The sequence below is a fragment of the Sorghum bicolor genome, chromosome 1, assembly GCF_000003195.3.
Source record: "Sorghum bicolor cultivar BTx623 chromosome 1, Sorghum_bicolor_NCBIv3, whole genome shotgun sequence".
Lineage (NCBI taxonomy): Eukaryota > Viridiplantae > Streptophyta > Magnoliopsida > Poales > Poaceae > Sorghum > Sorghum bicolor.
This window is the reverse complement of record NC_012870.2, coordinates 12,480,772-12,494,435: the sequence shown is the minus strand read 5'-3', so window position 1 is coordinate 12,494,435 and position 13,664 is coordinate 12,480,772. Positions and strand designations below refer to the sequence as shown.

Genomic DNA, 13,664 nt, shown 5'->3' with positions numbered 1-13,664 from the left:
TAAAGATGCACAGTCTGCAAAAATTTCATCCCACACAACTAAATCATCATAAGCAATTGATATCTTCATTTCCAACATACATCACAAACACACAGATTCCACAAGAGCTTGAATGCCCTTACTTCCTAGGAAGAACACATACATCCACCACAATGTTTATTACAACTTGTTCTTCAATAGTACAACTTCAACACAAAAGCCAATACATCATCAACATTGCCTACTTCAGCACAAAAGCTACAACTAAGAAGATGGCAACCAGCAGGACTATTGTTACATTCACACATCCACACACGAGACAAATGAAGCTTCCCATGCCTTCTCTGTTCTTGCTAACCATTTCTTGCACCTTGTTCAGATTTTGCTCCAAGCTGTCAATTTTTTTCACAAGCTCAGGAACCTCGGTTGTCGAACCTGCTGCACTGGTGGAGGATGCTGATGGTAGATGTCCATTATCGTGAAGGTACACCACATATTCTTCCTCGAACCAAAACCTATCACATGTCCCCTACATCCAAATTTGAGCAAAGTCAACCACTGCAAACAAGAATAAAATTTGGGCAATGCAAATTAAACAACCACTTTACTTACATTATTATAGTTCTTCCTAGGACACTTGAAAAATCTCTTTCCAACATTACTCCCGTTCTTGGTATTAGCAGCAAACACTCTCACATCCTTGCAAGTTGGGCACACTATCAACGGCAATCTAGTCACTTCATCGATCGGCGCCTCCAGATCGACGCCAATCGGCAAACTGCCTGCAGCAACAATAGCAAGGGGCCTGGGTTCTACAACATCTCTAGCTGCGCTTTGGTGCCTACTACGCACAGTTGATGATGAGGCCTGCGACATGATCCCGGATTGATGCACATGGGAATGATTAGCAACTATGATGCCAATAGAAATATGTACACGGTTCAAAAAAAATTGAAATATGAATAGGGAGGGCATGAGGGTGCCGCTGTCGACCAAATTAAAGGGGATGAGGAGGGGCATGAGGAAGTGTGAGTAGGAGCACGCCCGCGTAACAACCTGATTTCGTTGTGGCGGTCACCGGAGATTCGCGCTCCTTCAGGCGGCCTGCGGGCAGCGGAGCTCGTGTGGCCTCCACCCAGACAACCACGCCCTGACCTAGGGAGAGGGAGAGGCAGCTCCACCTGGATCCTGCCCAACGCCGGCCGTCCAGATCCCGCTGCCCGCGCGCGCGTCGCTCGCCGCCCTCCGCGCTCACCGCTCGGGGAGAAGGGGAAAGTGATTGCGGTCAACTTGAATGGGGTACGGTCCACCACAGAGATATATTTACGTTCGGGCCAGTCATTTTTTAATAAACATAAAGTGACGCCGCCAAATCATCACATAAACATACCTCTAAGCGTCATAAAAGCAATATCGTCTACCGGCTCCTGGCGCCAGGCAATATGTGACGAATTTTCATACCTTTATGTGACAAATAAAGTTGTGTCATCATAAAATTTTCTTAGCCTCACGAAATTATGACGACCCTAAAAGTACCGTCATATTATGTGATATTATATGACGATAACAGACCTCGTCATTTCGCATTTTGTCATAGAAAGACAAATTTCTTGTAGTGTATTGTTTACAACTATTTCTCTGTTTATCTTTGAGTGGAGTTTTTCATTTGTGTGGAAAACTCTAGTTCTAATCGTTTCCGCATTTTAAGTTGTAAATTTTCAGAAACGCCTATTCACCCCCCCCCTCTAGGCGCATCCTTGGTCCTTTCAATTGGTATTAGAGCAAGGTCTCACGATCGAGCTTCACCACTTGTGAGAAAAGGATGTCAACACCTAATGACATGGATCCCATACTTCTCCAAAATAATGGTTCAAACTTACTATCTTGGTCAATTCATGTACTCAATACTTTTTGGACTATAAGTCCACTTGTAGAGCAGATTGTGGATGCAAGTATATCTCATTCCATAGTTGATTGGTTTAGTTATAAGAACATTCCAAAAGAGGAAGAGATATATGTGCAACTCAATGCTCTAGCTACTAATATCATTTTGAGTACATTAAGTGTAGAGGTTCAGGATGAAGCAATTTTCAATGAACAAACTCTTCCATCAAGTGCTCATGTCATTTGGATCAAATTGTATGAGTTATATGGTAAACCCAATGACAATGAGTGCTATGTGTGGAAAACAAAGGATAATATGTCCACTATACTTCACTGCAATGAAGAAACATCCAGCAACCTCAAGAATGCAGAGCCGAAGCTGATCAATGCAAATGTTGTTGTGCTGGCAGTGCAGCACATACCGGACGTGTCCGATATGATACCGGACGTGTCCGGTATGGCTGTGGCAGCAGGACAGCAAGCAGATCAATGCAGCAGTAATGCACCTCAGTGGAGACCAAGTGATGAGTCAACAATAGAATCCCATGACTCTCATCACTTGTGTCTCATGGCCAAGAAGAGCAAGAAGAAGAAGAAGAAAGAAACCAAGCAAAAGAAGGCTCAAGAGGATGATCAAAGAGAAAGTGAAAATGAAGATAGTCACATGCTTGATCATCTTAGCAGCAAGGACAACATCATGTTCATGAAACTGATAAACGAGGAACAAGATCAAAAATTTCATGATCAAGACAAGTCCCTCATATCCAAGCTTGAAGAGCTAAAGGAAATGAATGAGAGGTATGAAAAATTGTCAATTGAGCATGATTTTGTTACTAATGCTCTTTCTAGTGTTGTTCAACTAGAAAAGGAAAACTTCGAGCTCAAGAAAAGGCTTGACAAGACTTCATGCAACTTCAACACTCTTCAAGTTGTGCATGAGCAACTCAAATGTTCACATGAAAGCCTAGTAGAATCACATGCCATGCTTGAGATAGCGCATGAGGTTGTTGTTACAATGGTAAAATCCTCTCAACCTCACACTCACCCACTCACTAGCACTCCCTCTAAATTAAATACTTCTTGTGCTAATGAGTGTGCTTCTCAAGCTAGCCAATCTTTGATTGAGCATGATCCTATGGAAAACATTAGGCTCAAAGAAGAAGTAGAAAAATTGAAGAAAGATGTGATTAGGTTGAAAGATAAGGAGAAAGCACAACCTTCTCAAGATAACCGTGAAAACATGGTGAAGAAGCTTGAGAAGGGTTCAAATCTTGCTTCCTCCAACATACAACAAACTAACCACATCACAAGCAAAGCGATGTCAACCAAGAGCAAGAAACATGGTAAAAGGTTATGCTATGGTTGCGGGGCATATGGGCACATGAGAGATATGTGTCCAAACAAGAGTTGGGCCAACAAGTGTGAGGTGGCCGAGAAAAAGGCCTCTAGCAAGTTGGCAAACCAACTCAAGATGGATGAACCTAAAGCTAGCATCAAGTGCAACAAAGTAAGCCACTTGAGCAATACTTGCAAGGATTTCAAGAAGACAAGAAACAAGGCTCAAGTTGCAACAAGAAGATGTTATGCATGCAATGAGGTTGGACACATGATATATGAGTGTCACAACAAACAAAACAAGGATTGTAGCAACAAAGGCCGCATTTGCTACAATTGTAGAAGAAAGGGACATCTAAGCTATGATTGTCCCAAAGGTAACATGCCCAAGCCAAATGCATATGTTTTCAATGATAAGCTTAGAAGGACCACAAATGGATCTAGTACTAGCCAAGCAAGGTATTCACCACATGCTAGCACTAGAACCACTTGGGTGCCTAAGCACATTGCAACTAACTCTATAGGACCCAACAAGAGTTGGGTACCAAAGTGTGCCTAAGCTGTGATTGTAGGTACTTGGTGAAGATGAATGCTTTGGGGTGGTTGAGAAAGCATACCATGTCTTTACATTTGACACGCTCAACCTATCAACTTGTTCATCAATCTCCAATATGTAGTTGACCCAAAGCAAACTAAATTGTCGTATCATTCACTTCATCTTCATCGTCGGTGAGAAGTACCTAAACCAATTAGTTTAGTCACTCATGCTTAATATCTCACAAATAGCAATATTTGTGATATTTGAGAAAGTGACTAAGTAATTTTGACCACATACTTACTTGCCATTCGATGCCATTAATGTCTCTCTAGTAGAGAAATATTTTCACCTATGTGCAGGACAATTCAAAGGCAAAAGGAATGGCTAGAAAACAAAATGTTTAGTTTCTGTCCTGAGCATGTCGGACGTGTCCGACATAGGGCCGGACGTGTCCGGTATTCTCGGGGCAGAAATTTCTGATGAGAAGTTCATGAAAAGACCTGAGCTAGAATCACTTTAGTATTTAACCATTAATAGTGGTCCAGGACTAGCTCTACTGCCCAAAAGATTTTATTGCAAGGGTGTGGGACATCTCGGACGTGTCCGACATTGTCTCGGACGTGTCCGAACTGCACGTGACCATACTTCAGATTACACTGAGTGGTATTCATAGGGGCTCAAGGCTAAGGTATGGTTTCATATGAGCATTGTAAGTGCATGTAAGGTCCTTATGCTAGAATGTGCATTTGATTGACTTAAGATAGAATCTTTTCAAAATCTCCAATAGCATGAGTAGGCTGAGTGGTTTGTGAAAACATTTGATTCTTGGTCTTTGTGACCTAATCATGCTAAGTGTGGTCATTGTTCTCCTTGGTTGATTGACTGCCTAATCACACTCGGCATGATTCTCTCAAGTCCTAAGTCACTCTTTTATCTCTTCCTCACATCTCTAAGACATCATAAGACTCATGGACATAAGACCGAGGAAAGAATTCTTGAAGAAATTTCAAAAAGAGATTTGAAATATTTTGGAGTACAAATTGTAAAGAAAAGAGATGAGAAATGATTGGATTAAGTATATATGTGTTTGGACTCAGTGTTAACATAGAAGGGGTCTTGGATTGAGAAAAATAAGAAATACAGCAAACTTTTGGAGCCCGAGCATCTCGGACGCGTCCGGCTCCATCTCGGACACGTCCGCTATGCGCGGGGTTAAAGAAGCAGCGTACCCCTTCAGACCTGTTCTTCCCTCATTCCCTTTTCTCCCTCCCAACTGCACATTGCCACTTCTCTCTCATCACATTGGCGATTTCGTGAGTTGACCGTCGAAAAGGAAGGGAGGAAGGTGAATTGGAGTCACCAAGCATCAAGAATCAAGGATCTGCAGCAAGAAATCGAAGGCCCAATTTTTCCTCCACTCTCACGGTATTCAAATCTCGGACTCCTTCCGATCTATTGGATAGAGCTTTATTTCCAAATCCCTTTGGTGAAGATGCTACATTCCTTGTCTAGATGTTGTGTCCAAAGTTTGGATTGAATTGGTTGAGTTTTGGGGTTGGAACCCTAGGATGGGGCTGCTGCGTCCAAGTCGGACGCGTCCGACCTCATACCGGACGGACGCGTCCGGTATGGATCAGCAGAGCAGCACCTGCTGCTTTCTTGCTTCAAACTCTTTTCCCTATTGTCTTAGATGATCTCAGTAATTGTTATAGATGCTTTGTGAACCTATTTGACATTGATTTGTGTCTAGGTGATTACAAATTCATCAAATGATTATTGTTTCATCTTATGGCAATATGAGAGGCACATTTGGACATGGCTCTAAATGCTTAAATATCTCCTTGGTGTTTATGGATTCAGGGGGAGATCATGACTAGAGACGGACGGATTGAGCCACGAGCTAAGCACAAGAATGATCCCACTGCCATGAGGTACTACAAAAGAACAAGGGAAGCTAGGAGAGCAGCTGGCAGCGGTAGTGGAAGTGGCAGTGGAGGTGGGAGGAGAAAATCTGGCAGGCTTGCAGATAGAGCACCAGCTGATTATGCAGAAGGTAGTGATGATGATGATTCTTCATCTGCTTCAGAGTCAGATCAGTACAGAGTTGAGGCCAGAGGTGAGATTGAGTCTGGGCATGAGTCAGGCAATGGTCAAGAGTCTGAGGATAGTGATGAAGACCATGTGCAGGCCCAGAATGTACCACCAGCACAGCAGCCAGGACAGGGAGGCGGACGTCACTTGGGGCATCCTAGAGTCTATGCTCCTAATGTGCCAGATTTTGTGTAGAGAGCCAATTACAAGGGCACAGGGATGACAAAGAGGGTGAAGACCCTTAGGAGTGAGGATCCCAGGACTCAGCAGCAGATGATGTATGACTACAGGTTTCGCACTCTGTTTCAGATTGACTTCTACACCACTGTTATTTTGACTAGAAATCCTATGGTCATCAAGTCTCAGTGGGCTAAGTGGAAGGAGTTGAAGGCTCACAAGAAGCCTTCACTTGATAGAGTTGTTGATATTTGTGCACGGATTGGTGCTAGTGAGATCATGTCCTTCAAGCATGATTGAAACACAGAGATAGTGGCTCAGTTCTATGCCACTTTGTATGTTGATTCAGATAGGGTGATGCACTGGATGACAGCTGTGAGTGTTTCAGTGTTGAGTATGCAGCCTTTGCTGGATATCTTGGTTTTTGTAACACCTCCGTGTTAAGCCTGCATAATGCATATACTTAATTAACCTCAAACCTTCATTAAGCATGGCATAAGCATCATCAAACATTAACCCTAAATGCATCCTCATTTTTGTGTGTTGCATTTTGTTTTAATTTAACTAATTGCTTGAGTATTGCTTTGTTAACTAATTGTCCTGCAAACAATTAATCAAGTTGGATCCATGTGCCTAGTCTTCAAATGAATTAACAAAGTTCTTTGCAAAAGATTTGAGGCATTTTGGAGCAAAAGAAATTACTTTGAAAATAAATTCCTTTTTGCCCTAGATTCAAAACAAATTTATAGTTCACAAATTATTTAGAATTTTAAGTTGGGACCTAAATGAAAGTTGTTCAGTTTGAATTTCTCTACAACTTTTATTTTGGGCACTTTTCGTGAAAAAGCTTCTAAGTTTGCCAAATAGTGCTTTTGAGTTGGATTCAAAAATTTTCAAAAAAAAAGAGAAAAGCCAGCGCGAGCCGGCAGGCCGGATTCGGCCCACGCCAGCCCACCGGCCCGCACCCGCGTCTGCGTCCGCACCCGCGCGCCGCGCGCGTCGTGGCCGACCGGCCACAGGCCGGGGGCGCCACGCGCTCGCCGTCGCCTGGCCGCCGCGCCGCGTGGCCGGCGATGCCTGGCGAGCGGGCCCCGCCGCGGCCGCCTACACCCGAAATGGGACGCGCCTCGTCCCATTTTCGCTCAGCCGCGCCCGCTCGCTCCCTCCTTCGCTCTCGGCGCACCCGCGGCTGCAGCACGTACCTCCGCCGCGACGTTCGCCGTCGCCGGCGTGCTTGCCCGCGCCCGCTCAAGCCTCGCCTGTGTGCGCTCGAGCCCTGCCACCACCCGCGCCACCCGTCCGCTCGTGTTTCCGCCACTGCCATCGTCGGTAAGGAGGCCGATTTGGCCGTTTTCCTCCGCACCGCCATGGACGGGGCTCCGCGAGCTCGTGCTCCGCCGCGTCTGCGCCTCCTTGCTTCCTCCCCTTCTTTCTCTGCGCACGCACCAGGGCCGCTAGACCTCGAATCGAGTTTTCCCGCGCTCCATCGTAGCAATGCGCGCGCTTCGGTCACCGCGCAGCGCTCGTCGGAGCTCTTCTCCGCCGCTGTGCTGCCATGCACGCGGCCGGGAACCTCCAGCGCCCCACGCGCACACCTAACCGTAGGGATAGGTCCGCCTCGCGCTCGCACACGTGGTGCGCTCCTCGTCGGAGCCCAACCGGCGCCGGAGACGGCCGCCGTGCCTCCGTGCCAACCGCCGGAGCGCCGGCCACGGCCTCGGCCTGGCCAGGGGAGAGGGCGAGGGTTCTGGGCCGAGAGGCTCAGCCTGGCCGCGACAACGGCCTGCTGGGCCGGCCCATGCGCCAGGGTTTCGGCCCTTTTCTTTTTATTTTGATTTACAGAAAATGTTTTGAATGAAATTGAATTTTTAGCCAGGGCAAATGAGATCCAAATTTGATGAAATTTGTTTTGTTAGACTTCTATTGAGTAGATCTGTCATTGAAAAATATGAGATGTATTTTTGGTAAATATTTTCTGTGTAGGTCTATTTAATTGCTTAAAAAGCTGAAATCTGAGAAAATGCATAGTAAATAGGTTATTGCTCTGAAAAATGTGATTCTTGTTTTGTTAGAATCTATGTGTGGTGTAGTTGCTGGAAAAAATTAAATGGAATGCATTTACTGTACAAAAATATTGGAATATGATTTAATTTCATTTTTGGGCTGATTCTTGTATGATTTTTAATAAATAAAGTATGTGGAATTATGCCTTGATAATTTTTACTAACTTCTCTTGTGCTAAATAGTGTTAGGTAAAAATATGAAATCTGTTGTTTGACACTTTTCACTGTACAAAGTTATTAAATGTACATTTCTGACCAGTAGCTTCCTCTTTTTGTGTAGGCTGCTGTACTTAGCAAAAAGTGGTGAAAAATTTATCATGACTCTGCTATAGCATAGAGTAGCTCCTGTAATTTTTGTGGAATTTTCTGAGCTATCTAGACAGAGGTCACAGTTCAAGCCTGTTTATTCACATGAAATGATAAGTAATAGGATTAAAACGATTTTATGGTTTCATAGCCATTCTTGTGCATTTTCGATTATGTGATGCTTGCTGGTTCTTTGTTTCGCATCCTAGCTGAAATGTGGTGTTGGTAAGGAGTAGTAGTTTCCTTCTCGTAATTTCGCGTTGTGTGTGTGCCTAGCCACATCACTCTTCTTGGTGCACTTCTCTAAATATTTAGAGAAGAAGTATGCACTTACTCCGTAAATGAGTTAGGTTGTTAATAGAAAGGAGATATGCACCTACTCTGTCAAAAGATCTAGTACTCATCTTCATTCATGATCATCATACATCGTGCATTCATGATACTTATGCACGTGCATCGCATCATACAGGTTCGCAAGAGGACCTCCCGTATTCGGAGATAGAGGAGGGCCCGCAGGAGGAGCCCCAGCCGGAGGTCTTCCGCGAGGAAGGCCAAGAGGAGTTGCCGGAGTGCCCAGACCACCGCGCGTCTGACTTTGTGCAAGGCAAGCACCGGAGCATTTACTTACCTATGCTTTCTAACAGTCCAATTATGCTTTATGATTGTTGCATTAAGTATAGGAGTTGTGTGACACCGTTGCTGCATTATATCCTTGCTTTACCATTGACTATCCTACCTTGATATACCCTGCTAGTCTAGGGCGAGTTTATGCTTAGCCTGCTTAGACGGTAGAAGTCGGGTGATTTCCTGTCATCCGCGAGATAGGTGGTTACCTATGTTTGATGGAAGAGCTTATGTTGGATATCATCTAGTTAATGGCTATGGTGGATAAGTGGAGACCGGATGGAGTCTTGTGGGGTTGTTGGACCATAGTGATTCCGTCTGTGTCGATTAAGGACCGTACCGTTGTTGTACCCCAAGTCATGTTGAACGCATGCCTCATGTTTAGCTGGCCGGATAAGTCGTTCCGACCGCGAAGCCCAACACTATCCGGGCCGGTTCTCGATCCGTTCGCACCGTATTGGAGATGGATGGGGGACTACGGGGGCGCGAAGAGTAAGTCCGAGGCCAGCGTGGCTGGCTAAGGCAGTCGGGCGGTCCCCGGGTACGGTGGTTCTATGCGAGTCCGCGTGCTTGTCTTCCTGGATACGTGCCATGGTGACCTGTAGCTCACCTTAGCGGGTGAGTGTGGTTTGCATAAGGAATACCCCTGAGCTCAGTAGTAATCGATTCGAATCGCCATCGTTCCTGGACAGTGAACACTTGACTTGAGCTGCACCATCATAGTAATGAGTATGGAATGTGATTAACGATGATGATGAGATAAGTTGATGAATATGAGTATGAATACTACTTACTTGCTTAATTAGGATTAATACTATATTGATGCTTAGTACAGGTGCTCACCTAGCATAAATAGGAATGAATAAGCTGAGCTATCAATTAAATATTACTATTGCTTTCCGCAAAGGAGTCAAGCCATCCCCGATAAAGCCAGTCATGCTCCTTGGAGTCTTTTCTTTTGAGATAGTCGGGTAAGTCTAGCTGAGTGCCTTCTCATACTCAGGGTTTTTCCCGCTTGTTGTTTGTGCAGACGGGCATACCTACCACGGGTATTGCGAGACCTGTCTTTTCCCAGTGGACTAGAAGACCTTGGGCAAGGTTAATCTTAGTACTCTTCCCCAACTGCTTTTGATGGATGGACTCTGGACTGGCACTGTATAAATCTTAAAGGCGTGAGTTGGGTTGAGCTTTCAAAATTATCTTGTTTCCGCTATTTGAACTTGAGGAACTCGGTTTGTAATAACTTTATTTTTCCGCACTCTGATGTTGTTGAACTATTTGTGAAATGTTGTAACATGCGAATGGTGACGCTAAACTTGTACGATCTTGGTTGATGATGTTTGGTTTGAAATCCTTCGAGATTTCCGGACTACCGGGTTTATAACGGCTTAAGTGTGACAATCGCCGCTTTAGCGTGTGATGTTTTCACTTATGCTTTTATAAATTGGTCGGTTCTGTTACAGTTTTGATGAGGAGGACCTTGCTAGAGACAAGAATCATGATGAGATTGTGACACCTCCAGAGAGGATGGGTCAGCTCTACATTCTAGGCTTTAGAGGAGCAATTGTGGGGAAGGTGAAAGGTCTTTTCCCCACATACAGATACTTGGACAGGATGTTCAGGAAGACCATTGCCTGCAAGGTTGGAGACAAGGGCAATGTGGGAGATTATAGTAGAAATCTATTGATGAGGATGTTGCCTGATGCTAGACCATTCAGTGTGTTTGATTTCATTTGGAATGAGATCAAGTCAGTAGGTGAGAGACCAGTCAAGGGATGTGGCTATGCACCACCATACATCACTTATATGATTCGACAGGTGACAGGCTACTCCTTTGAGTATGACAAGGGGCACAAGGTTATGAAGATTGCTGCTGACTTGGCTGAGTTTGATTTGTCACCTCCAGGAGCAGCAGCAGGAGGAGGTTCAGCAGCACACTCTACTCCACCTCGTGGTCCTTCCCGGTCTTCTTCACGTGGCCGTGCCCCTCCTTCTCCCATTAGGAAGTTTTTCAGTGCTATATTTGGGATGTGCAAGGACATGAATGCAATCAAGACTAGACAGCACCATGAGAGAGAAGCAAGGAGGAAGGATACTCGCACAGAAGAATGAGCTTCCTACTCCTAGGTCTCCTATTTCTGACAGTGCTGCTAGTGAACCTGAGACTTTTGAGCAGCAGCAGCAGGCTAGATATGAGAGAGAGTTTTAGCAGGAGTTTGGTGGATACTCTCAGTCACAGCCAGTTCCACCACAGGTACAGCAGGGTCAGACAGACCAGGGCAAGCAGCCTGAGGCGCCCTTGCAGCAGCAGTCACAGGAGCACTGGTGGGACAGTTTTCTTTACTTTGGTGAGTCTGGCTACGGTGGTGCGGGGACCTCTAGTGGCTTTGGTGGATATGGCCATCTAGGTGACCCAGGACAGAGTGGTTCTCGCCCACCAGGTACTTCTCGCTCTCCAGATCAGAGGTATGATGATGATGATGATGATGATGATGATGATGATGATGATGATGATGATGATGATGATGATGATGATGATGATGATGATGATGATGATGATGATGATGATGAGTGAGAGACAGCCGGTTACAGCTTGCAGCCCTCCTATGTCATATGCTTGTTCCTGTATACTTTTTGGAGATGGATGACAAAGGGGGAGAGATATTGATTAAAGCTTCAGATGTTCTTAATGTTTGGCATATTCTGATATATGTATTGCAGCTGTAGTGTCTATAATGAGCTCTTTGATGTATAGACTTGTTATATCATCTTGTATCATGTTGAGTCTATGTGAGATGTTGAATAAGACATGATCTTTATCTTAGTGACTTGTGGACTTGGGAAATCTATGTGATGTTTGCTATGTGTGTTGGTTATATTTTTTTTAGATTTCTATTTTTTGCAAGTGTGTTGCCATGACATGTGTTGGTGTATGTTTCATATTTATTCTTGTGTGATTTTTACATGTCATGTGCATCACGGTTACATTGTTCACACTCACTTGCACTGGATGCAATGATTTAGGGGGAGCTTGACACTCACTTAAAATGTGCAAATTGACCTTTATAGGTCTCATTATGAATTCCACTCATATTGCACATATTAAGGGGGAGCTTCAAATAAATCATTAAACCCAAGAGCTTAATTTTATTATCTGTTGTAAGCTTTAATCAAGGTTGTCATCAATCACCAAAAAGGGGGAGATTGTAAGTGCATTAAGCCACTTAATGTGTTTTGGATGATTGAATGACAACCATGATTAAAGGAACTAATGATCTTGCTAAGTGTGAAACAGGGAAAAGCTATCTCATAGTTATGTGATCCAAGTTTACAAAAGCCAAAATTATGTATTGTTGTATGAAGCAATCTAGTTCAAGCACAAAACAACAATGCAAATGGAATTATTGAAAAAGGCTTATTTATTGTAAAGATAGCTATCACTCATATGAAAGCAAAAATGAAAAGTATAAAATTGATTGGATGATTCAAAGCAACATATGACTTGAAGACTTGAGATGGTGAAGATAGCAAGGAAAGGCTTCGAGGTACTAAGCAAGGGTGAAGGGCAAGCGACGGCTTGACGACCGAAAAACCTAGCTCGGGTGAAGAAGGAATTACTTGCATTTAGTTGAGGTACTAATCAAGCTCTAAGGGTCATGTTGATGTGGAGGATCAAATCTACCATTGAAGTAGCTAATGGAAATGACTTGGTACATTTGGAGTCAAATCTATCTATTGAATGGAACCAAGTCATGTGCTCAAGATGGCTATGCTCAAGATGAAAACAAGTTTGACATGATGACATCCTCAGCATTATCAAGAATTGAAAGAAACGCTTTGGTTGAATGGAAGCTTCTCAAGTTGTTTAAATTTGATTTATCTTTTGATCTTGAGTTGATAGGAAAGCCGTACTATTAAGAGGAATGCATCATGATCATAGACTAATACTCTCTAATGCTCAAGTCAACCCATGTGAGGTTTTAGAGATACTAACCTGAGAGATGAACTCTTTGTGCACAGACCGTGCATACCGGACGTGTCCGGTATGATACCGGACGCATCCGGTATGAGTACTGTTGCACATACTGACTTTTTGAGTTGCGGTGACCAGGGAGTTGTTCTAGTGCGCGTCAGCACTTCCGGTGCTCGTTAGTAGTGCTGACTTGTCGGAAGTTCCGATGTACGTCGGGAGTTCCGACGTAGGCTTCACCGTGGTAGGGAGTAGCAAGCTAACAGGGGTAAGTCTTTTGGCCTCGTTCATATCGGACGGGTCCGGTATGATACCGGACGCGTCCGGTATGGCCAACGGCTAGTTTTGAAAACTGTCTTTATATACCCCTCAACCCTCCTCTTTGAGGGCTGCTGATGCTACTGGTTTGGTGACACATTGCTGGGCTTTGCTAACTCTCCACAACCCTCTCTTTGTGAGTGTTTGGTCTAGATTAACAAATCCATCTTGTGGGTTGAAAGATTTTCGGTTTTGAGAGCAAGCCACCACTTGAGCACTTGAGCATATTGTCTATCTCGTGATTTGCATTTGTTACTCTTGGACTCTTCGGTCCTAGACGGTTAGGCGTCGTCGGAGAGCACCCAAGTGTTTGTGGTTGCCTCGGATTGTTTGTGCAGGTCGGATTTCGCCTCCGCAAGGGAAGAAATCATCTAGTGGA

The 13,664-nt window shown here is 44.4% G+C and overlaps 1 protein-coding gene across 1 annotated transcript; it reads right to left on the bottom strand.

Annotated features, from left to right (window-relative positions):
• LOC110436946 lies at window positions 221-855 on the bottom strand. Its single transcript, XM_021464760.1, has 2 exons — window positions 592-855; window positions 221-508 (listed from the first exon to the last, which is right to left on the bottom strand). Exons 1-2 carry the CDS (start codon window positions 853-855, stop codon window positions 221-223), a joined length of 552 nt encoding a protein of 183 aa, XP_021320435.1.

Excerpts from the sequence above, each read along its gene's own strand:
- LOC110436946 (XM_021464760.1), bottom strand. The coding sequence starts at position 855 with ATGTCGCAGGCCTCATCATCAACTGTGCGTAGTAGGCACCAAAGCGCA. Across the intron at positions 509-591 it reads CTAGGAAGAACTATAATAAT|GGGACATGTGATAGGTTTTG; the intron begins GTAAGTAAAGTG and ends ATTTGGATGTAG.